This window comes from Lynx rufus, unplaced genomic scaffold (assembly GCF_022079265.1).
Source record: "Lynx rufus isolate CCGP_SWC_20201006 ecotype Redwood Valley unplaced genomic scaffold, mLynRuf1.p SCAF_3, whole genome shotgun sequence".
Taxonomy (NCBI): Eukaryota; Metazoa; Chordata; class Mammalia; order Carnivora; family Felidae; genus Lynx; species Lynx rufus.
This window is the reverse complement of record NW_025814845.1, coordinates 202,243,644-202,268,444: the sequence shown is the minus strand read 5'-3', so window position 1 is coordinate 202,268,444 and position 24,801 is coordinate 202,243,644. Positions and strand designations below refer to the sequence as shown.

The 24,801-nt window shown below is 52.1% G+C and overlaps 1 protein-coding gene across 4 annotated transcripts in view; it reads right to left on the bottom strand.

The window, feature by feature from the left end:
- Window positions 1-24,801, bottom strand: part of ERICH1 (glutamate rich 1) — a 58,115-nt gene that overhangs the window by 3,631 nt on the left and 29,683 nt on the right. For 3 of the 4 annotated variants that reach the window (XM_047091081.1, XM_047091080.1, XM_047091083.1), the window contains 4 exons: window positions 21,067-21,219; window positions 3,402-3,920; window positions 1,034-1,228; window positions 77-258 (listed from right to left, as the gene is read on the bottom strand). In XM_047091081.1, coding sequence (XP_046947037.1) covers window positions 188-258; window positions 1,034-1,228; window positions 3,402-3,920; window positions 21,067-21,219 — 938 coding nt within the window. In that variant the 3' untranslated portion in view covers window positions 77-187. The remainder of the gene's footprint in view (window positions 1-76; window positions 259-1,033; window positions 1,229-3,401; window positions 3,921-21,066; window positions 21,220-24,801) is intronic. The other variant, XM_047091082.1, reaches the window with a different exon arrangement.

Here is a 24,801-nt window from a genome sequence, read left to right as displayed (position 1 = left end):
CCAGCTCCGCCGGGACCGGGGCTCGGTGACCGAGCCCCTCAACATGAGAACGAAGGCTCGCGGTCCCGTCACTCACCCGACCTCGGAGGCGCCTCCCTGCACTCGCCTGTCCTTTCTCCTGATAGGATGTCTGGGCTCCGGGGTGCAGCCCGAGCTTTCGAGCTTTCTGGTGGGACCGCCATCACGGCTACTTTGGCATTCCCGCAAAGAAATCGGCAGGCCCCTTTTCGTTCATGCGTCTCAACACGTGTCCAGCGCCTGTTTGGGGTGTGCACGGGAGGGGCGCTCGAGAGACCCCGATTTTCTGGGGTTTGCTATCTGCACGTTCATGTGGCCTAGCGTCCCCACCTCAGCCCATTTCAAGCTACTAACGAGAAGTCACGACCATGGTGTCGGGAACACTTGCGCACAGGTGGCTCCTGCACCCAACAGCTGGTGTGGAATCAGCAATCGAGGCTGAGCGAGTAACCGGGGAAAACCCTACAATTCACCCTTCTTCAAGGTGTTCAGAGGATAGAAAAAATTTACCTTCTAGCAATGCAGTGGTGGAGAAGGAAGAAAGAGAGGAGAAATTTTCTCTGACAATATTTGGCCCCAATAAACTATTAGTTCATAGCTCACAAGTCTGGAAAATCAGGTTGCACAGGCATTTCTGCATCTATCATGCGAATTATTATTATTATTATTAAGCTTATTTATTTATTTTTGAGAGACACAGCATGAGCGAGGGAAGGGCAGAGACAGAGAATCCCAAGCAGGCTCTGCACCGTCAGCACAGAGCCCTATGCGGAGCTCGAACTCAGGAACCGTGAGATCACGACGCTTAGCCAACTGAGCCCCCCAGGCGCCCCTGACTTGTGAATTGCTTTTACAGCAAGCAGGGACACGAGGACCACACTCCTCCATTCTCCCAAGCCGTACGTGCGTCCTCACGTTTTCTGATTCCTGACCGCCCTGGTGGAGCGTAACTTTTCGGGACCAACACGGACACAAGCATCTGCAGCAGCATAAGGACTAAGCGGTCAATACATACCTGCCGGCAGTGTGCAGCGTTCCGGGAACATTTCGAGGGCTCGTTTCAGCCCTTGGGTATCTTGCAGAAGTAACAGGCTTTTCATGTGATCCAGCAGGAGCACATCTGAGGGGGACAGGCCGTGACTGTCAAGATGCTTAAATAGCTCCTGAGTGGTTTCCAGGAGGACGGCCGAGCCTGGATCCTGGCAGATACCTAAACGAAACCAGGAGGAGCACTTAGAGACACATTTTTACGTTTATGCTTTAAACCGAAGGTAAGCTTTCGTCTCCTAAGGAAAGCTTCAAGTGTAACCCACTTCTACTTGGAACGAGCCGTCTGGGATGTAGGAGCCATCATCAGAGCAGAGCACTGACCCGCACACAACACGCTACTTGCTGAAGGACGGTGGGGGCCGGCGTCCGTGTGCATGGGTCTCACGCGACACCTTCCAGACACGCAGCTGGGCCGCAGGGACACGGCCGAGCTCTGAAGGTGGCCGAGGTGCCCGGGAGCAAAGGCCCCCCCGTTTGTGCTGAGCGGCAAACAGTCAGACCCCACTGCCCCCTGGGTGTGGTGTTTTCTGCCTCAATCCTGCTTGGAGTTCACACAGCTGTTTGAGTCTATGACTTGATGGCCTTTACCCACTTTGAAGAGCTCCCGACTGTCGTGTGGACACGGCCCCTGCACCCCGGCCTGGACGCCAACCACAAGTGTCACCCCTTCTCCTGGGTCCCGGCACCCAGTGCGCTCCTGTCTGCTGTTCCCACCCCCCCTTACGGACACCGCTCCAGTCTGCTTCCAGCTGCTGCTTCTCTCTTGTGCTGAACCCAAGGGCTGTTTACCCCCGGCATGGAGTCGTCATTTCAGCGATTCTGTTTCTCAGAATTTCCGTGTGATTATCCTAGCAGACCAAAATTATCCAGTGAAATTCTCTAATTCTTCACTGTTTTTCTCCATTTCCCCCTATTTTTGTGAGCTCCTTAATCAAGCCCTCTGCATTCCTTGTCTGGTCACATCCGTGCCCTCCGCACCTGCGGACGCACCCCTGCTCTCCTCTCTCGTGGTTTTGGCCACACGCTCCTGTCCTCTGCCCTACCCGTGGCCACCTGTGGTGCCCCAGGGGTCAACCCTGGTCACCCTCGTCTGCACCTCAAAACTGCCAAGACGTCTGTGCTCCTGGCCACCTCTGGCAGATTCTGAGAGAGACCAACAGAGCGCGTGGTCCTCCCGCTCCCCTTTCTCAGCAGACTCGGACCCATGTGCAGACCTGGCAGACTGCCTGGGGAATGCTGGCTCGACCCTCACGTGCTGCCGTGTCCTCTAGGATCTGTCCCCTGAGGCGCTTTTCCCCAGAACCTCGCGGATGCCCTGTGCACTTAACCTGGCTGTCCCAGCTCCCTGGCAGGACAGGCTGCCTGCCACACACACTGTCCCACACACGGAACAGATCCTGGACGGAGAGCTTTCCAGCCTCCCGTTCTGCACTGCGTTCACGGTCTTCCTATTAGCGTCATTTGGACGGTTGCTAAGTATGTTTTCAACCTGTTCGTACAAAGTACTGACACACGTGCTAACGGGGGGACGTGGTTCCGCTGCTCTGTTGACAGTGGTCCTTCCACATCCTTGCCTAAATCAGTCCCTGGCCTCCCAGGTCATCACAGAGCCGGTCTGTCTGCACCTCGCGCATACGGCACTGGCAGAGTCTCGCGGGAACGGGGAGCACTAACCACCCCGGCCCTGACTCAGGCAACGGTTCATTGTGAGCGCTTTGTCCCTGGTGTGAACGCGGGGCTCTGCGTGTGCACCTGTCCCTTCCTGGTCCGGAAGTCGGCTGGCGGTAACCCCCACACTAGTGGGAGGAGTCACCGTCCGTGAGAATATATCGGCTCTCGCCCTTCGTCTCCCCGGTCAACACAGAGAGCCGCTCACCGAGGATCTCAAATCAGCAAGTCACACGTGGGGGGTGACACGAAGTGTGTCCCAGAGGAGCCGGCCGTGCCTCCCGCCCTCCCTCTGAGCTGATGGAGGGAACGTGAGCTTGTCGGACTGCAGTCTGGACTTGCCTTTGCTTGGGAAATACAGCCGAGAATGCCACCCTGCTCTGCGATCGGGCTCTAGAGGAATCGGGACGACGAGGCCATTATGTCTGGGCCACAGCCCTGCCAGGCCTCTGACATTTCCGTCGTGTGCCTCGCGAGGACGAGGCCACTCCCCAGCTTTGGGGGAGGGAACTTAAATGTTCTCATTTTTGCCTCGAAACTAATGACTTATTTTGACTATTGAATACCTTAAGGTTTTGTATTTTAAACACTTAAATATTTTACCCTCTTTGTTTACTTTTCCAAATAAGTGGATGCCGCTATTCAAAAGAACAGAAAAAACATACCGTCATAAAAATAAATTTCTTGTGTTGACTTCAGAAAATTCAGGATACCAGCCGCCTTTTCACTGATACTTTTAACACCTTCCTCATTGCTGTCTTTATGGTTTTCCTCACCGGTGTCTGTACTGCAGTGCCCGCGGGCGTCTGCGCCATCCCCCCCGCGGGCGTCTGCGCCATCCCCCTCGCGGGCGTCTGCTCCGTCCTCGCCATCACTTTGCTGCTCGACGTCGCGTTCGCTGTCGCTCTGCTCAGGCTGGTACAGGAAGTTGACGCCAGAAGCTTTGGTGATCACGCCGGCTGCTTTTTTCCTTTTAATTTGCTGTTTCTTTTTCAGTTTCCTTTTTTTATTTCTGCTGATGGTGGGGCCATCTGTGCACTGTGGCTGCAATTTTTCTTGCAAAAGACTCTGCTGTTTCTCTAATTCTTCTTGTTCTCCATGAATATTATTGGGATCTTTAAAATTTTTCTTTGATTTATGCTTTCTAGCTCTTCTTCTCTTTGGTTGATCGTGAAAATCCTGATCTATAAAAACAAAAATTCAAATACAACCACTTTCTGTGGACGGAACTGTAACAAACAGATGAAGCTAAAAAAGTTTTCGCTTGGAATCTTGCAAATTCGGTAGAAAAGGAATTTAAAACATTTACTTCAGTGATTCTCAACTTTATCTCAACTAATTATGTGATCAAGGAACCTGGGACTTACCGTTAAATGAATAGCTGACGTGTTCTTCTGGAAGGTCCTGTATAGATACAGACACACACACATTGACTGTTGCTATAATTAGGATAAATGGTGAGGTTTCAAGGATGTAAGAGTTGTTGCAATTTTACTGGGAGTAAATTTTCAGTACTGTGGCCTTGGGGGAAAAAACATTAATTCTTGTTTATTTATTTTTTTAATTTTACTTTGGTGCCTTGTAAGAGTTCACTGGATGTGAGAATAAACAATAAATAGTGGCACCTTGCCCGTGGGAATCAGCAAGAGGTATTCCGTTTGGGCTCTTGGTCTGCAGAAATGGGTCAGTGGTGGGCAGACAGTGCTAACAACTGGGTCTCTGGCTGGAAGCGCCCTGATGGTGGACACGGCCACCGAGAGGAAACCGTGACCCTGGAAATCCTACAAACACAGAGCCCACAAGTACATACACACCATGTCATGGCCACAGTGCATCATGGCCAGCTAAGCACCCTGCAGGCCTTGCCTGAGCAGACCTGGGACCCCAACACTTGCCAGAAAGTCTCCTGTTTAGCCAGTTCTCGTTAGATTTGTCTGAGCAGCATTCTACTGCCTGTGACGGATTACGGGTGGGAGGTGACACTGTGTGTGAAGTTGGTGACACACGGCACAAGAGCCAACTTTACTGAGCTGAAATTTGCTGTAATCAACACGATTAGTAGGCTGAATAAAAATCTCTTTCCCTCTACTTTCTACTCAAGGGCGTCCACCCTGACCTCTGAACTGGGGCACAAGATGTCTACCTTGTGCTCCACGGGGCGGTCCCTCGGGTGGCTTTCCTACGAGCCCTTTGATGGCGTCGGAGACATGAACCGGCAGGTGATGGCACTGTGGGTGCCTCAACAGTACAGGTCACTCCCTCTGGCGCCGGTGCTCCGGACACCAGGGTCCACTACGCAGCCTGCACCCCGCGTCCCCGGCTGGGCGGCCACACCACACTGCTCGCTGGAAGCGTCTGTCCAGATGGGCCCGAGTCCCCATCTCTCTCAGGTGACACAGATGCCCCCACCCTGCCAGCTTTGTGCCCTTGCCGAATTAGACTCCGTGTCCTGGAAACGGGAGAAAAAAGTCACTGCTGATTTCTGAATGACAGCTCTTTCTCGTGATACACATGATGGCCATACCTTGAACTTGGCATGGGGCCAAAGTCACTCCCCAGGAAATCATGACATAGACGGCTGTCCAGTCCCACGAGCAGTGTGTTTTCTCCCCTCAATCACCAGGGAGTAACTGAACACGGTATTTTTCCATTCTATTTGATGTAGCGTGCCTTGGCAGGGGACCTGCGAGGTATGGCTGACAGACCAAAGCTGGTCTTACAAAATGTCAATGTTTGAGAGGTGACCGCTGCTTATGGAAGTCCTTGTTTTTTGTCTTTGTTTTCATTTTTGATTTCCCAGGTCCGGTTAAACTAACTAAATACATAAATTTCTCCTCACTGTTGTCTATTCAAAATCTATGTGCTCGCCTTCGTTAATCTGGAGAAAAGTGATCCATACTGTGTTTTACTATCATCTTACCATCTCAAAGGAGAGCCGCCTGGGGAGGGGGCACAAGGCAGGTGACCAGGGGCGTCCTCGCTGTCAGTCACGCTGTGCCCAGAGCTGGTCACTGATTCCCTTGGGTCTTGGAGAAGCCACACGTGTACCTGGTGGCTTATGTCCTATTCTGGGTGCTTAGTGCAAGCATGCTATCGGTTCTCCATGTTAAGAGTATGAAATAGTAACAGGAAAGAAGAGGCCGTGAAACGATCAGCACACAACACTCTTCCACACACACAGGCGTGTATGTGTTGTGTACGTACCTTTAAAAAGGAAAAGGACGCACATTATGATAGCGTGAGTCCACACCCGGCACGTTAACGGTGTTAACTTGGAAGGTGCGAGCATAGGTTGGCTTTTCCTGCTGTACTTTCCTGATTTCCAACTTTAGGGCAATGAGTAGATACTGTTTTTGCCATAAGAAAATAACTCATTTTAAATTTGATGAAATTATAACATTTCAAAACATATGGGATGCCAGTAAATTCTACTTAAATGGGAATTTATACTCTTAAATGTATCAGGAAAGAAGGAAGCTATAAACCGATGAGGTAAACACTCACCAGAAGAAGCCAGAAAAACAACAGCAAATTAAACACAATGAATGTAGAAGAAATATACATAAGAGCAGAAAATAAAGAAAGAAAATAATGCGGTAGAGAGACGTCAACAAGTTCAAACAGCTGGCAAGTCTGGCTGACGAGGGAAGGCAGATGAGTCACCAGCCAGGGCGTGACAGGTGTAGGTGACGGTGCACCTGCACCGTTAAGTGAATAAAAAGACATTGAAAAAGTCTATGCAACTAATTAATTTTATGACATGCAGGATCCTGAGAAAAGCATAATTTACCAAAATGGACACATGAAGAAACAGAGAATTTTCTGTCTCTATTTAAAAAATGGAACCTTTAGTTAAAAATAATCCTGCGGAAGCACTTCAGGTCTATGTGGATTCACCTGTTATTTCTATTCAGCATATAAGGAGAAAACGACGCCCAACTTACACAGACGTTTCCAGAGAACAGACAGTGAGATCTGTCCTCACTCCAGACCCTGATGGGGACCTTCAGAGAGGGGCCAGCCGCGGGAAGTCCCTCCCATGACCCTACACGAAGCATTACTAAACAGATTCCAGGGAAACGCGATAAAAACTTGTAGCAAAGCAGAAACGGTACTGGAACATTCTGAATCTGACACAGGACAGCTACGGAAAAGCCACAGTGAGCCCAGTGCGTGGGGTGGCGTCCTAGAAGCCCTTTCTGAGGTCGGGAAGGGTGCGGGACGCCGCCTGCTGGAGATGCTGGTGGGGCGGTGAGGCGAGGAACTGCGTGCTGGAGCTGGGCGGGAAGGCGTAACAGAAGTGGCACACGCCCCGACAGACGGCGGTTGTGCAAACACAGAACACCCGTGGGACCGCGCAGATGGGCTGCCCCTGCGCACGCGAGCACACAGCTCCACGGGGGGGGGGGGGGGGGGGCGGATCCCTGCGCACCGGGGAAGCAAACAGCACACAACGGTGACGGCGAGCGAGGGCACGCAGACCGCGGTCTCACGACGGTATGGAGCTGGGGCAGGACGGCCACGCCGGGCCTCCCCCCGTGCGCCGTTCCCTGGTCTCCCTGCGGAAGACCGTGAAGCACCCAGGTGGAGGAGGGGCGCCCGCGCAGGGTGCAGATGGCAACTGCAGGGGTGATGCTCAGGCAGCCCCGCCCGCGTCTGTGCACACATGCTTCTTCACGCTCCTAGATCGTAACGCCACCAGGCGGCAAAGAGTTCCTAACCTTCTGGAAGGTGAAGTGTGGGGCAGGGCACCTTCTGTAGGAGCTGATACAGGAAAACAACACAGCTTATTTAAATGCCGTATTTAAAACCTAGACGGGGGGGAGGGGGGGGGGCGAGCGGGGGGAGGGGGCGCGTGCCTGGGGAGCTCAGTCCGTTGAGCGTCCAACCCTTGATCTCGGCTCAGGTCGTGATCTCACGGTTCGTGGGTTCCAGCCCCGCCCTGGGCTCTGTGCTGACAGCTCAGAGCCTGCTTCGGATTCTCTCTCTCTCTGTTCCTCCCCCATTTGTGCTCTCTCTCTCTCAAAGAAGATAAATTAAAAAAAATAAACACCACCAGCGAAATGCAAACTCCTGGACACGCAGGGGCAGCAATGACTCAGATGAAGGAAATCAGATACGGCCTCGGAGTCATGTCTCCAGTGTAACCTACAGAGAGGCTTTCTCAGTGCGCCCTGCCAGGGGCACGGGACAGACGCAGCCTGTCTTTACCACCCTGCCTGGCTTCCTGCCAGGACACAAAGCATCTCCTAGACAAAGCTGCATTTCCATCTTGGCGGAAAGACACCTAACACACGGCTTACACACCTCATGGTTTCATCAGAGCCCCTTTGCTGGGCTGACCGTGATGATGTCCTCAGCGTCAGCAGAGAACAGTGGACAGTAAGACTATTTGGCACTAAGACACCGAAGGGTTGTGGCACTTAAATTTTAAATTAGTCTGTGGTAGCTGCCTTCTCCTCTAAACGATGAGTTTCCCGAAACAAGAACTGACATAAATTGCATGTAGAATCCTAACAGCCTCTGGCTTGGGATTTAAATATATGTGCAGTTTAAAGTTTATCATTGGGAGAGAGAGCACGAGTGAGTGGGGGAGGGGCAGAGAGAGGGCGCACAGAGGAGGGGGTGCAGGCAGGGCAGGCCACGGCCGGGCGGGGACGCGAGCTCCCGGGGGACGCCGGCCAGGGCAGCTGATGGAAGGAAGCCCCTTTTGCTCATGGTGGCCACTCACTCTGTGATGCGTTAGGGCCACCCCACCCCGCACCTCGAGCTTGACCTCTTGATCTCTCGACCCCTGTCCTCAGGCTGTCACAGCTCCGTCACCTGAAGTGCCCGTGCCTTGGGGCACCGGGGCCCGTGGCCTGGCCCCACCTGCCCGCTGTGTTGGGGGGTGTCCGCGGCCGAGCGCCCCTCGGCCCTACGCAGGCCCTTCCTCAGGCGGCCTCCCCGACCCTGTGGACCAGGCAGGGCTCTTGTGTGCCCTCACTGGACGTCACAGGCCCCTGGATGCTGCGGTCCCTACAGCATCCTGCCGAGGGGAATGTCCACTGTACTGCAGGCTGGGCACTCGGTGAACGGCCAGCGTGACCGGATTTTTTATTTTACTTCAGTGACACGTAATGTACTCGTGGAGGCCACACTGGGCCTGTTCACCCTGAAACCCTGGCGCTGGACGCCGGCCAAAGTGAGGGCTCTGCGGCCGTTGCCGTGTCAAGTAAGAGACTGTCTCTGTCTCTGTCTCTGTCTCTCTGTGTCTCCGTCTCTGCGTCTGTCTCTCTATTTCTATGTCTCTGTGTCTCTGTGTCTATCTTTGTCTCTCTCTGTCTCTATACCTGTGTCCCTGTGTCTCTGCCTCTGTGCCTGTCTCTGTGCCCCTGTGTCTCTGTCTCAGGACCCTTGCACTGCCCCGAACGTGACAACTGCACAACGTGGGCTCCCATGTTACACCTGTAAGCGGCTCCCATGCACGGCGACCTCCCGGGCTTCCAGGGATGATGGATGGAGGTGAAGGGAAGGGGCAGAAAGAAAAGAGGCCTGATAGCCCCAAGCTCCTGTTTTATTTTTATTCCTTTCCCGGTTTGCTGAGGCACAACCGACACACAAAAATCGCGTCACGGAAGGCACGCCGCGGCCCGGTTCGATGCGCCCACACCGCACATGGCAGGCCTGTCCCAGCGCAGGGCCCTGGGCACACCGGCCCCACATTCTCGCCCAGCCTGTGCTCTAGCGCGTCCCACCAGTCGCCCGAGCGCCTGGGTGCCCACCGCGGGCCCCAAATCCCGCCACGTGTCACTTCTCTCGCAGGCATAACGCCAGCACCGGCCCCTGGCAGGAGGCCATCAGGAGTACGCTGTCCCAACCGGACATCGAGGCAGAGGAGCGCCGAGCACGAGCAGCATAAAGGTCAGGACCTCTGCTGCCATCACCCCCGGAGGACGGGTGCGGCCCCCACGTGGCCCGCCCTGGGGCCCAGGAACGGTGTGGACGGAGGCGGGAGGACCGAGGTCTGCCCCCTGGTCTGCAGGGCCTTCTGAGCTGCGCATAGGGCCGCCATCAGCTCTGTGGCCACCCTGCCCTGTGATGCAGGGCTGGCCCCTCTTCCCGCCTCCTAGCTGGCCAGCACGGTCCAAGGGTCCATCTAGGCCCTCAAGAACAAGGCCACCGCCCCCCAGTCTGGCCGACAGGCTCCAGTCACCACACAGTGGGCACAGTCCGTCACAGACTCCTGGTGTGAGTGTCCCCCGGGGCTCAGGCTGGTGGAGGAACGCCCCACGCAGGGCTCAGCTGAGGGAGGTCACAACAAGGACCCAGCGAGAAGACTCTCCACTACGCAGCTTATCACGCTTTTCCATTCTTTAAAGGTCCCTGCCCTCAAAACAAGGTTCTTTTACAATGGAAAGTACATTAATGCTCATCTTCTACCTACTTCGCCCACCTTGACCTTGTGTTTCACAAGACAATTTGAGGTGCAGCTCTTTGAAGTGAATTTCTCCAAATGTGCTGCTCCATGGATTCTAGAACGTTCCATCTTCATGGGCCCACTACATGCCTACCATCTTGCCTTCTTCAAACCCTCACCCACAATTAAAGCTATAGGAAGATTTACATTAGGGAACCAGTGGCTTGACTATTTATACTCTGAGAAGCACACTAATTTTGAAAAGCTGCCATCCCCAAAACATACCTTTCAGACATGCTAATTTTAAAAATAATCACAATTTGTCCGAATTCTTGCAGCTACTATTTGGTACCAACATCCTGATGAACTGCTGTAATAGAAATAGTTAGATACTAAAAATAGCCATAGTCTCCAGATTATTCCAATTCTCACAGCGTATCATGTTGCATCGGGCTAAATGCTTGTAAAGGGCTAAATATTGTAAAGGAAATGCGAGTTTTATTCTAGACTCAAAGCTAAGGCTACAAACACTTGTGATAATTACCCTTCAGCGGTCAATGTCCCTAAGCGCTAAGTGCAAAGCAGTGAGCTTATAGTTAGTGCTCACTGACCCCGTTTACATCAAAGTCATTGTGAAGATATAGAGGTATGAGCGGCTTCTGGTCACTTTCGTAGTCTGGGTGCCTAAAACTCAGGACAGTATCGGGTAGTAATCTGTGCCGGTTGCACACGCCCAGCCAGGTGAGAACGGGGGGTGTGGGAGGGGAATGCTGGGAGAGCCAGGGAGGGACGGGTTCACAGCCCAGCAGGCATCTTGGGCAAAGGGGACTGTAAGAGGTCCCTGTAACTTTAAAAACGGATTCTCTCTCTCTGTGGTATTGGTTCTGGGCATCTAGAGCAGAAACTTCCGGGGGGGGGGGGGCGGTGGTGGGGGACGCAGCCGTGACATCAGGAGCAGGGCAGAGTTCTGCCTGAGCTTCCATTGGGTCCCGATGTGTAATTTAGCTTTCAATTCCAAGTACAATTGAAAGAACGCACGAGACCCGCATGTCACAGAAAGGGCGGCTGGCTAAGACACCAGCCCAGATAAGAAATACTTCATGACTCTAAGTCTGTGTGCCTATGGCCAGCTGACGAACTTTGCTCTGATAAGCAATGATGTTCTCATCTGTTGCCACTATATAAGTATCGACTTTGCAAGAACGTAACAAACACGTGGTCAACATACACATTTAATAATCTTCAGCCTCATTACTTCCTGTGTTCTTTCCTGAAGCAGGTTTTGACACTGAGAAGATCTCCAAATTTTCTGGGTTAGTTTCCAACAGGCTTAAATTCTATGTTTTCAGAAAATGAAACTACTTTTCATGTCCATTTATTGGGTCTTGCAAACTGAGGAACAGGTGCTTAGTGGACGGACGGCCTCACCCACAAAAAGATTCAGATACATTCTTCTCTAAACGATTCACATTAGTTCCCTATGATAACTTTCAATAAAATGACCAATAAAATGGTGAAAATTTCAAAGTAAAAAAATAAATGGTTTAATACACGGCAACAAAATGCTACATCCCTTAAATAAAAGGTTAAAACCAACACGATTCACTGAAGTTACAATTAGGTGGAGGGGGATTTTTAAAGGATGGGAAGTCCGGAAAGTGATGAAAACACAAATAAGGAAAAGACACCTCAATTTTCAATAAATACAAAGTGATAAAAGGTTTACATGGACTGAATATATTCTCCAAGAACAGAACGGGGGGGGGGGGCAGTCACAGGCCGAGCAGGCAGGCGTGTGCCGGGCACGTGGTCCCTGCCACAGGTTCTACCGGGCTGCAAGCTGTGGGCTCACTGGGCACCTGCCTTCCACCCCCAGGACACTCAGCAGGGGCTCCAGGGCCAGCGGGCTCCAGGCCAAAGCCCGGGTGTGCACTGACAGCCTGTGTGCGTCCAGACAGGGCACTGGGTGTGGAAGGGCCCGTGTGGACACACCAACCCTCTCCCGACTCAGCTCCTCACACATCCACCCGACGGTGGATGGGGTCACCGTCCATCCTTGTCCACCAGACTCTGCACCGGCGGCTTCTGAACACACGTCCGCAGACTCGCTCAGTGCCCGGTCTCAGCCCTCGTGTGAACCTGTTCTCTGAAGACAGAAGCTTCCAGGGGGCCGGCTGGTCATGAGGTGCCAAGCGTGAGGACTTTGCTCCCAGGACACGCATCCTTCTCCCGCCTCGTTCCCTGAAGCCAACAGGACTCTCTGCCCCGGCAGCCCGTGGAGGCCGGGTCTTGTGTCGCGTCTTGTGCCCATTTTACAGATGACAGACAGCGGTCCCTGCGGGGAGACTGAACTAGCCCACACCATGTTGTCAGCTGACCGCTTACACCCAGCACAGCTGCCGGGCTCAGGGATGGTTTCGCCCAAGGAAACATCTCCTGTTTGCTTCCTAAGGGTAACGTCTTGATGCAACTTAGCTCGCAAATTTCATATGACCCAGACACGGTTCACTTCTTTTGAAAAAGAGTCATGCACGTTAGTAATTAGATCTGATATGCAGGCAACATAAGCGATATAAGCATCGTTTTAGGCGTCAGCAGTTCCAGAATAACCTGTGGCCTGTGTCCACTGGGCAATGACTACACACAAATGAACGTCATCATTTTTCCGAGAAGGACAGAATGTAGCTGCTGGCTGCATTATGTGCAGAGCTCTGAGTAAAGTACAATGAAAAAAATGGTGAAATGATAAATTTGACCCTTTACAACATTTTTCACATCAACATACCAGGCCTTTTTATGGCTCTTCATTCCCTGTGCCCAAAACTAACTTATTTCCTGCTTATGAGCCAGCCTTCTCTTACTGCCGAGTCCAGGCTCAAACCTGTGACCCCAGGGCTCCCCTCCCACTAACGACATCGGCAAGTGAGGATAAGACTCGTCACAGGCTCTACTCCACTTACTAGGCCGAGGGCCCTACACGCGAGAGCGTTGTGTTTCGGCCATGCTTGTCTCTCCGTGTCTGATGTTCTAGGTTCTCAGCAAACAGTTCGCGTTTCAGATCCTGCCTCGAGGAGGAAGCAAGGAGACTGGGGAGGCCAGATCTCCTTGCGCCCTCAAAGTCAAAAGCAAAAGCCGTGATTGCTCTTATGAATCCACTGTCTTTTGGAGCCCGAAGTATCGTGGCCTGTGGTCCACTTTGATCCCACACCAGGAAGGTGCTCTCTTGTCCGGGGTTTCTCTCTCTCCATCAGAGTGATCAGGTTGGATTTGGGAGGAGATCTGGGTCTCCTTAACTGCTTACTAATGGGGTTCCTTGGGTTACCAGCTAGTGCGTCTCAGGGTCCAGATGGCTGGGACACTCTCAGAGACGCCACCCAAAGACGGACGAGAGCACCCCGGGGGAAGGGGGTGGGGCGCCTCCACACTGTCCTCCGCGCAGCTGGGGGTGGAGCCATCAATGGCTCTTCTGCGGCCACCTGCTCCTTCACAAGCCCCCGTTTGGGGCAAACTCGTGTTTCCTGAGGGTCCGAGGACGCTGAGATTGAGAGTGGACAGGCGTGGGAATATAATGGGACCCCCGTTCAGAATTCACGGGGTTCTCGTGCTGCCTCGTTGTTTCAGGGCACGGCAGAGCTATGGAAATCCTTAATTCCAAAAGACCACTTTTCTTTAACCTTTTCTGTATTTCTGAGAAAGTGTAAGTGGGGGAGGGGCAGAGAGAGAGGGGCAGAGGGTCTGAAGCAGGCTCTGTGCCGACAGCAGTGAGCCTGACATGGGGCTTGAACTCACGGCCTGCGAGATTATGACCTGGGCTGAAGTCTGCAATAACCACACAACTTGTCCCCGTTTACTGTTCATTCCCTATCTCCTGAATAATTTAGAAGGTGTCAACTGCTCTTAGGAAGGATTTGTGAAGTCCCACGTGAAACCAAATTTGTGTCCGTGTAGACACGGGAGAGTGCGGTGACCTGGCGGCTGGTGCTACAGGAAGGTCACAGGCCGCCACCCGGGAGAACGTGGTCTGTCTGCACCTCCCTTCCCCGAAGCCTCGGGAAACCTCTCGACAGTGCTCAGCACCATCTGCAGTGCGCGGACAGGCTAGGCAGCGGGGTGGGGACCCTGCCGTCCACAACAGCCGGGCGGGGGACCAGCTGTCAGTCTACAGGGACCGCGTGCTGAGTGAAGGGTGGCCCCACGGGGCTCAGCCCGGTGCTTCCTCGTGTTTCCTTCGCTCCCTGCTCTCCGACGTCATGCTGTCCGTCCGGCCGATGCTGGTCTCCCCAGAATACACTGTCTGCTGAACAGTTTGCCCCCCGTCCTCCGGTATCGCGTGTTATGCTGGCACACCCCCGCACTGGTGGCTCCAAGACGCTGCTTCAGAGTTAAAAGTATTTCCATGGCTACTCTTTATCTGTTATTACTTTACGGGACAGTCAATTCAAGGAAATACAAGTGCACTAACGTTTCAAAGTGGCACAGTCTTCAGAGAACTGTCTAGTTCAAACCCCTCATCACACAGACGAGAGAAACGTGACCCCCACGGTCAGAAGGCCGGTCAGGTGGCTGAGAGGGCTGGAGAACTCGGGCCTCAGACCCCCACACGTCCCTCTTCCTGGCATCTCCCGCACTGGCGGCATGCACCGGTGGGGCCGGTGCTTGGGCTTCTGATGGGACTCATGCGGTCCTGCTCACCGTCACTGCACGCCCTGTGTCTGTCCTTGCCTGCCGCATAGGGTGTGACCGTCCTCTTCTCAAACAGCCCGGACTCCTCTCCTGTCAGAGCTGCAATCTGTGCCCATTACCCGCCTGTCCCATTTCTCCCAACCCCTCCCCGGTGCTCTCTTTCTAGGACTTGGCCTTTTGTTTGTTTAGGTTCCACACATAAGGGATGCCATGCGGGATTTCACGTTCTCCCTCAGACGTGGCTCACTCGCCTCCACGTCCATGCGTGTGGTCACAAATGGCAGGATTTCCTTCTTTCTCCTGCTGATCAACATCTAGTGTACGTTCACACGATGGCGACTTCATCCACCCAGCCTTCCACAGACACGAGGGGCTGTTTCCACGTGTTGCTTTTGCGAACCACCCGCAGTGAACACGGGGACAGGTTTCTCTCGGTGATCTTGTTTCCACTCCCTGAGGTTCTGTGCCCACAAGTGGAATTGCTGGGTCGTACGTGGCTCTTCCAATTGTGTGAGGAGCCTCCACACTGCTCTCCAGAGCGGCCGCACCGTTTGCGTTCCCACCATCAGCAAGAAGCCTCCCCTTTCTCCGCACCCTGGCCGACCTCTGTTGTTCCCTGAGTTGTTAACTGTAGCCACTCTGACAGGTGTGAGGTGGGATCTCCTCGTGGCTTTGATTTGTGTTTTCCTGATGAGGAGTGATGCTGAGCATCTTGTCATGGGTCCGTTGCGTCTGGAGGCCTTCTTTGGAAAAGTGTCTAAATGTCTATTCATGTCTCCTGCCCATCTTTTAATCAGATTTTTCGTTTCTGGGCTACTGTTGTATAAATTCTTTATATATTTGGGATATTAACCCCTTATTGGACATAGGCTTTGCAAATATTTTTCCCATTCCCTCGGCTGCCTTTTTGTTTTGTTAGTGGTTTCCTTAACTGTGCAGAAGGTTCTTATCTTGGTATAGTCCAGATAGTTTATGTTTTGCTTTTATTGACTCTGCTTTTGGTGTCAAATCCAAAAAATCACTGACAAGAACTATGTCAGAGAGCTTTCCCCCATGTTTTCTTCTAGCATTTTCATGGTTTCAGATCTCATATTTAGGTCTTTAATCCATATTGAATTTATTTTTGCGTATGGCGTAAGAAAGGGGTCCAGTTTTCCCAACACCATCTGTTGAAGAGATTGTCTTTTCCCCATTTGTGTATTCTTGCCTGTCTTGTTGCAGATTCACTGACCATATAGCTGGTTGATTTCTGGGCTCTTTGTTCCGTTCCACCGATCTACGTGTCTGTTTTGTGGCAGTACCACACTGACTCGACTATCACAGCTTTGTAATAGAACTTGAAACTTGCGATTGTGTTGCTTCCAGCTTTGTTCTTCTTTCTCAGCATTGCTTTGCCTCTTCAGGGTATTTTGTGTTGCATATGGATTTTAGGATCGTTTGTCCTATTTCTTTGAAAAATGCCATTGGTAATTTGATAGGGTTGACACTGACTCTGTGGACTGCTTTGGGCAGTACGGACGCTTTAACAATATTAATCTTCCAGCCCATGAGCGTGGAGGTCTCTCCATTTGTCTTCAGTTTCTTTCATCAGTGTTTTATCAGGCCTTTCACTTCCTTGGTTAAGTTTATTCCCAGATATTTTATTCTGTTTGATGCAGGTGTACATGGGACTGTTTCCCTGACTACTTCTAACAGTTTGTCGTCAATGTATAGAAACGAAACTTATTTCTGTATACTGACTATGTATCCTACATCCTTACTGAATTTATCAGTTCCAACAATTTTTTTGTGGAGCCTTTAGGATTTCTTCTATGTAATATCATGTCATCTGCAAATAGTGAGTTTCGCTTCCTCCTTGCCAATCTGGATGCCTTCTATTCCTTCCCCTTGCCCGACTGATCTGGCCAGGACTTCCCATGCTGTGTTGAGTACATGTGGTGTGAGAACAGACGTCCTTGTCTGAAATAATGTCCTACCTTCTTTTCTCAGGGTCTCCTTCTATAACGTTTATTAGGTGAATAACTGTTAATCAATATCTAATAAAAGTATTTACAATTCATTCCATTACTGCAATGCATTCACTTGAAGCTAAAGTAGAAATCTACATATTTCTCTAATCCAAATTTCTTATGAGTATATGCCAATGACGGCTGGAAAGTCAGTGGCTCTACTTTAAGAAAATTAAGGGCAAACAGAACAAACGTGGCTGAAGAGGTGAACTGAGTGCATCAGCACATGATTTCAAAATACTACTCTGACATCTTGTGCCACGGGGCCCATGACCAAACATTCATCAGGTTTGTGCTGGCTCACTTCACTGAGGAGGGACCCAGAGCATCAGGTGCGTTGGTAAGACACCAGAGGAACACAACGTGAGCGCACACAAGAGCTCCAGCCTCTCAGGGGCCCAAGGATGCACGAAAGCCTTCCAGGGGCTGGCAGCTTGTTCCACCTCACGTCTGGTGAGGGTGCTCAGGTCGTCAGCAGAGCGACCCCACCTCCACTGCCCCTCCCAGCCACCTGACGCACCCTCAAGCAGGTGGGACGTGGCCCCTGGTCAGCAGGTTTTGGCCAAGTGCCTTCCTAGGCCTCCCCCTGGCCTCCATCTGCATTTGGTAAAAACTGCACTTGGTAGTCAAACGAGGTGGGGCGCTGGGCTACGTGCTACAGTGACGCCCTCGGAGGCCTCAAGGAAGCCAGGGGTGGGGCTTCCCTCAGCCCAGACACAGGCGACAAGTCTGAAGCCACCTGCCAATACGCGGAAGGGACAGATGCCTGGCTCACAGTGAGTCTGCAGGGAACCGTGCAGTTAGCTCCTGCTTCCAAAAGCCACGAGGTCAGTATTTCCTTTCGTGCATGTTATTAGAATAATGATCACAAGACTTAATGTTAACGACTTTGCAGATTCATCTGAACAAAACCACGTCCATATGGCCGAAACCACTGGTGATTATGAACTCGGAGAGCAGACTTTCCTCACGGGCTGTTTCTATAAGTAATTACTGCCCTCACCTCCCAACGTTGACTAAAGACTCAAGTCCAGGCTCCGGTGTCGCGGGGAACAAAAGCTGGCTGTGCTTATGTTGGCGCAATTTTGCAGTAAACCCACTTTAACTGGCACACAAGTCCGGGCTGTTACCGCCATGAGGCAGGTGAGGTAAGTGAGTCCAGAGGACAGAAGGATCCCTCGCACAGGACGTGGTGCTGCAGACCTGGGGCCCTTTCCCCTGAGGCCCCAGCTGTCCTGAGGCTGGGGAAGGTGTCCTCAGCATTGGGACAGCGACACAAACAACCAAGAACAGGACAGCGGGCCACTCCACAGGTACTGGACACGGCGGGCCGCTCCAGGGGTAATGGGACACAGCGGGACGCTCCAGCGGTAATGGACACATTTACCAACTTCTTGAGAACAACATGCAACACTGTGTGAGCAAGATGGGAAGAGCTGGGGTGTCTAAGGCAGTAAGGAGCACAGGGAGCACGGATTTCTTTTTATCTAAAGCTGTAGAAGGTACTGAAGTGCCTCACATGCAAGGGGGTCCTACAGGCCGACGGTACGCATTTAGTCTGATTACACTACTTCCTCTCCCGACAGCTCCCACCCACCCGCCCATTCCTAACCAATATTAAGCCTAAAAGAATTCAAAGTCTGTATTTGTTACACTCAGACACTACCTACAGGACAGAAAAAGGCTGCACAGAGAGCAAGGAGCACACAGTTGATACTTGGGTTGACAAGAGCACATTCTTGTCTCTACAGCAAACCCGTGTGCCTGGAACAGATCTAATGACAACACTTCACAAGCCCCGAGTGCAGATATACCCCAGGGCCAGGGGACACCTGCAATGGAGCCAGTGCGGGGCGACCCTGACGAGGGCTCCTGGGGCAGCGTGGGGTGACCAGGACCAGGGCTCCCCGGGGTGGTGCGGGGTGACCCTGACGAGTGCTCCCAAAGGCGGTGTGGGACGACCAGGACCAGGGCTTCCCGCCAGCTCCCCAGGCGGCCTGGGGACTCTGGCTCTGGTACCACACCTGGACGTGCCTCGGTTCCCGTGTGCTCTGGGCCGAAGCTCTGTCCTGCAGGAGTCCTGGTGAGGGTGCCCAGAGCATACAGGCAGCAGCAGGCCCAGCGGCCACAAGGGGGCACAAAGGCAAGACAGGGTCACCCCTTTTCTCCTTAAGTGTTCTCTAAGTCACTATGTAATTGACTTACTGGTCCTGGGTATTCACAATGGAAGTCAATGGTCTAAAGTGGTTCTTTGAAAAACAGTAACGATTTGACTTTTTCTTCTTTTTCCAATCTCAGTTCTCATGTTCTCTTTGCTTAAAATCGCAAATGAAAAGATTCAGGATTCCTCCCAGCTTCCAGGTTTGCACACCTCTGCCTGGCGCGTCCTCTGGCCCCACAGGGAGCTAGGTGTGGCTGTGCAGCAGCGTGGGCCCCAGGCCTCGGCGAGACCCCAGCCCACACGCCCACCACACAGCACAGCACGGCCTTTCATTTCAGAGACCACTGGTGGGAGGCCTTCTCCAACTTTATCACGTCCAACACCCTGCTTCCTGGGCTGACAAGGAACAGGGAGAAAATACCTGATAAACAGTAAACAAAGTAGTTGGAAACATTTAGACGTCAGTTACAAGTGTTCAAAAGTGAAAGATAAGGACTTCCCAGGCCTGGATTTGTATTCAAAGCTCTTCTGGAAAAGTGGACATAGGACCCTGGACTCGCAGGGCCTCTAGAAAGAGCCGCCTCTTAAGGCCAAGCCGTGGTCCCCATGGAGGTGGGTGGAGCTGGTGAGGAACTGCAGACCCGAGTGGCAGACGGCCGGCCACACAGCATCAGGGCCCAAGTCGATGGGAGCCCAGATGGAAGGTGAGGGTGAGCCTCAGTGGACAGAGCAACGTGGACAGAACTGATCTCGGGTACAGACCTGTCCACTCTCTCCTTGGTGGGTGATGGGCCAAGTACCATCCCCCACATCATCACTCCCTTCCCGGGGAAAGGAAGACCCACGGAAGGTTCTCTCCACAATGGCCACGCCCACAACAGGTAACAGAGGAAGAGACAAACTAACAAATTTTCCTGACAAACACCTCACAGAGACATGCCCTGTGATAACGCTTCAGTCAACGGTACACAATTTGCGTTGAACTATGAGGTGACCATGGAGCTTAAAAGGAATGCATCCCAGGTCCTCAGTTTCCCTGGTCTTTTCTCTTTGGCTCTCATCAGTGCACAGCTGTCAGGGCGGCACCACAGGGCCAGCTGGCTGGCTTCCCGCAGGGCATCCGTCCACCTCGTACAAACACCTCGACTTCCTAGGAGGGCATCCCTACAGCTCGGAGCCTACCGGTCACAGGACAGACTCAAGCCTCTGGCACTGGGGTCCCTCACGTGGCCCAGCCCGTGCTGGCCTCCTCGGCAGGGCCGACTGTGTGCAGCTGTGGGTGAACCAGAACTGACTGAGCACAGCAGCACGGGACACATGGTTTTTACTGAACAGACTGAGCACACGGTGAAGTGTGCTCCCCAAAGTAATTCATCCTCGTAAGAACACAGTTAAATTTCCTAATGAAATAATCCCTTTATCTACTAATCACATTCCAAAGATTTTCAACAGGGTTTGAAAAGATGAATAGATTATTCCTCACCTACCCCATTTTTGGTTCTATGGTTTCTGGTCCTTTAATTAGAGACTTGGAAAGATCAATGTACAAGGAAACCACATTCTCTTGACATTTGTAGGATAGAGTTTCTGAGTTTATACTTGTTGAAACTCGTCTGGGTGAAACCTCTTATTTGCGGATTTAACGTAACATCGGCACATCCACCAAAGCAGGTATGTCTTTTGTTCACGCGACCTTCGACCACAAAAGCAAGACAGGCATTCAATTCTTTCACAAAAGTGAGGCAAAGCAAGTTATTTCCATCATTACAAAATTGATATACAATCTCAGAAATGCTGAATAAAATGGAAAATCAAGAAAAAAGTTCTACTTAAACCACAACAACTACCATTAACATGTGACACATTTAATAGCAGCATGAGTGATTACGGCCACGGTCGGGTCCCAGCTAAATCTCCTCCTGCCTCAAGTCTGTTTTCCTGCCGCTATGAATTTTGTGACATCACTTTTAATGATTGCAGGACACAAACGAGCCCACTGGGTATCCGTCCAGTGACCTGCTCCCCCGACCCTGTCGCGGTAAATTTGGGTGAAGTTAAGATGCAGAATCACGCCTCACCTGAGAGGGGGCATCCTTTTCCCGCGTCATCGCTGCCCGAGCTGTCCTCGGAGGCCGGGCTGGCCTGCGGCTCTGGGGGGGCTGGGACGTACCCCTCAGGAGGCAAACTCGCCGTGTAGAGCCGCCTTCGAGGAGGGACCTTGGAGTCTCCACCTGCAGGAGACAAGGGGGCTGTGAACATGGCATACTGTGATGAGACCCTCACTGGCCCTGGCCCTTCCCCAACCACATCCACTGGAGACACGAAACCCAACAGGTCACAAAGCCCAGCCACTGCTGTCAGCACTGATCTCAGGACACCGAGCACTTGGCCAGAGCAGCAGGACAGCCCAAGATCCAGCCAGGAGAAAGGAAGGATCCGTGATTAACTAACCTCTGTGTTTTACAATGATGTAAAAGTATAACTAAGCAGAAAAAACAATATTCTACAGAGCATACCTTCCACTGTTACAACATGAATCTCTTGATGTTTTGGTGCACAATCTGGGATTTCTCCAGGTGTGCGAACAACCCACATATGCTGTGTACACACACACCTTAATGGGATCTTGCCACATGCATTTGATAATCACACATTTGTATATTACGTGTATCATATCATTCAGAAGTTAAGAGAACATGATGAGGAAATATATTAAGATACATTTACATCTACACGATCTTTTAACGGCTACATAATATGCCACGTTTTGGCAAATTATAACTTAATTATAATTCAACCATTGTCCTAGATTTCGCACATGGAGATTGACTCTAAATTTTCACTATCACAGACAGCTTCTACGACCGTCCTTGTTGCACAAACTTTGCACACTTGACCATGAGTTCCTTCAGACAAAGTCCTGGAGATGAACTGCTGGTCCGAAGGATGAGCACCTTTTTTGCTGGCTCTTGATACACGTGGTCCAGAACGGCATCCCCACCACCCTGCCTCCTGCCATTCTCTTTCCGACATCGGGCGGCATTGGCCACAGTTGCTTCGCGTACAGCTGACAGAGCGTGTTGTATCCGTTCACGCGTACCACATACGGACTCGACCACTGTACGCACAGCGCCCTGCTCCTGCGAGAGGCACGGCCACCATCTGTCAGCACACGGCAGTATGACACTACAGACCCTGGTCCCCGTGCTGCACTGTCATTTCTGTCACTGGACCACGCACAGGAACAAACTCTGAATAAACTCGGAGTGTGAGCAGAGAGAGTGTGGGGGCAGTGGTGCAGTTGGGGGGAGTTCCGGGGACCCGCGTGACTCAAGTGGAGCCCATTCTGGGGTGGTCGCCAACACGTGCCTGGTCGTCCTGTCCTTTTAGCTCCTTATTCGGACCTGGAGTGGCTCACACTGAGGTCGCTGAGCGCCTCCCGCGGGGCACTGGACACTGTGATACACGGCAGCCTCATCTCTGCCCGGGAGGGAGCCAGTAACGCGGTGCTCATGGCCACACAGAGAGCCACAAGGGAAACGAGCACAGGACACAGGGGCAGCCAGCCGGAGGAGAGGCCCGGGGCCATGACTCTGTCTTGTGCCTGAGGAGCAGCACAGACTTTGTGAGGAGGAAGATGTGTTCGGGACAGGAGCTCAGATGTACAGGCGTCCCTACAGGGTCCCCTGGCCCCTCGGCCTGTCCGTAACGGAGACGCGCTTTCAGAAGCTTGCACACTTGACCCCTGTATTTCCTAATGGTGGTCACGGTCGTGCGAGCCGGTTCCGGGTGTCCAACCCAGCATCTCAGAACAGAGCCAGCAGCACAGCCAGGCTTTGAAACGTTCAAGTAAATGCTGTCACTGACCGAAGGAGAGACGTTTGTCACAGTGTCCTCACACCACGTGCCACCATCAAAAACTGGTTTAGTTCCTTCCTTCCATTACACACACAGCAGGTGTGGCCATTAGGTGTTCAGACTTCAGACTTTCAGCCCCCACACAAGTAACAGGCTGTAAGCTCCGCCTTCCTGTCTCCGGTAGAATGATCGAAACTTGGCTCTGACCCCCGACCACACGGTACGGTCGGCCCAGAGCCCTCCTAGAGCCCCCACGAGTCCTGGAGGGGACACCTTGTCTTCCCTGCTCTGGCCCCAGTCCTGGGCCTGGCTCCTACCTCTCCTTTGTCCCTGTCATTCCAGACGCAAAATTCAGCATCCTCCTTTTCTACAAATTGTCCACTCACCCCCAAGCACCTCGAGAGCTGAGTAATTAAGAAAATACTTAAGACTTTACATTTTTAGAGGTTTTAGGTTCAGAGCAAAATTGAGAAAGGTACAGAGACTTCCCTTATACCCCTCTGCACACACACACTGCCCCCCCCAACAATATGGGCACCCCCCACCCCCATCAGAGGGCACATCTGTTACAGTCAGAGATCCGACACGGACACACTGTCATCACCCAGGGTCCACAGTCCACGTGAGGGTCACTCCTGGTGTTGTGCATTCTGTGGGTCTGGACAATGCAGGATTCCCTGTACTCACATCATTGCCCTAAAAACCCTCTGTCCTCTGCCTGGCCATCCCCCACCCCCAGCCTCTGGCAACCACTCACGTTTTCCCTGTCTACCTGGTTTGCCTTTTCTGCAATGTCATGTAGTTGGAATCATGCAGTTTGTAGATTTCTCAGACAGCCTTCTTTCACTTAGATCTGCATTTAAGCCTCCTCTGTGTCTTTTCACGGCTTGAAGGCCATGAAATATTCCAGGGTGTGAACGGACCTCAGCAAACCTGCCACCCGCTGCAGGGTCTGAACTGACCTCAGTGTACCTGTTACCCACTGCAGGGAGTCATGGTTGCTTCCACATTTTGGGAATTACGAACAAAGCTGCTGTAAACATCTGTTGCGGGTTTCATGTGGACAATAGTTGAGCTATTTTAATGGAGTTTTGAGGGTGGGTGAGGGGTCAGATCATTTTCTGCACAATCTTTGCCATCTTGGTATCACTGGCCCCTCCTCCTGCACCTCAAATAGAGTTCTTTTACCCTTTCTGGAAGTCTCGGGGCCACCAATACTTGTGCCCATGCAACTCAGGCAGGCTTTCCTCCTAAGAGGTAAGGGAAGTACATCAGTCAAGCAAATGATTTCCTTTGGGAAGGGGTCAGATTCGGGATGGGCTGACGGCTGGTACCCACACAGAGCAGAGAAGGGAGACGAGCTCTGGGCTTCGACATTTATAGGGATGGGGAGGGACGGGGCGGTGTCTGCCACGGACATAATGCTGTATGAGCATACGAGAGGGAGAGAGAGTCCCAAGCAGGGTCCACGCCCAGCACGGAGCCCGACATAGGGCTTCATCTCACGACCCTGGGATCATGACCTGAGCTGAAATCAAGAGTTGGATGCTTGACTGACTGAGCCACCCAGGCGCCACAAGGAAGACTTCTTAAGCCAGACACAATCAGCACAAACCACAGACTTAAAGACTGAGAAACCACGTTCTATGAACTTCTAAACAATAGAACACATTGTTGTTTTCAAAAATTAAGAGAATCCATGGAGAGAAGGTGTACAGTTGGCCAAGAATTGGGATTTGGAATACAACAAGAAATGAAATCTGTAAGATAAACTCCAAAAAAAACCCAAGAGGAAAACGGGCAAACAGTATGGTTTACGCACATGCGCAAGCCGCCGAGCTCCTTACCTCACTAACCATCAGTAGAATGAGGTGCAGGCTCCTTCCACATGAACAACATGGGTTTGAGCTGCTGGGGTCCACTGATATGGAAATTTATTTTGATACGTACAGTAC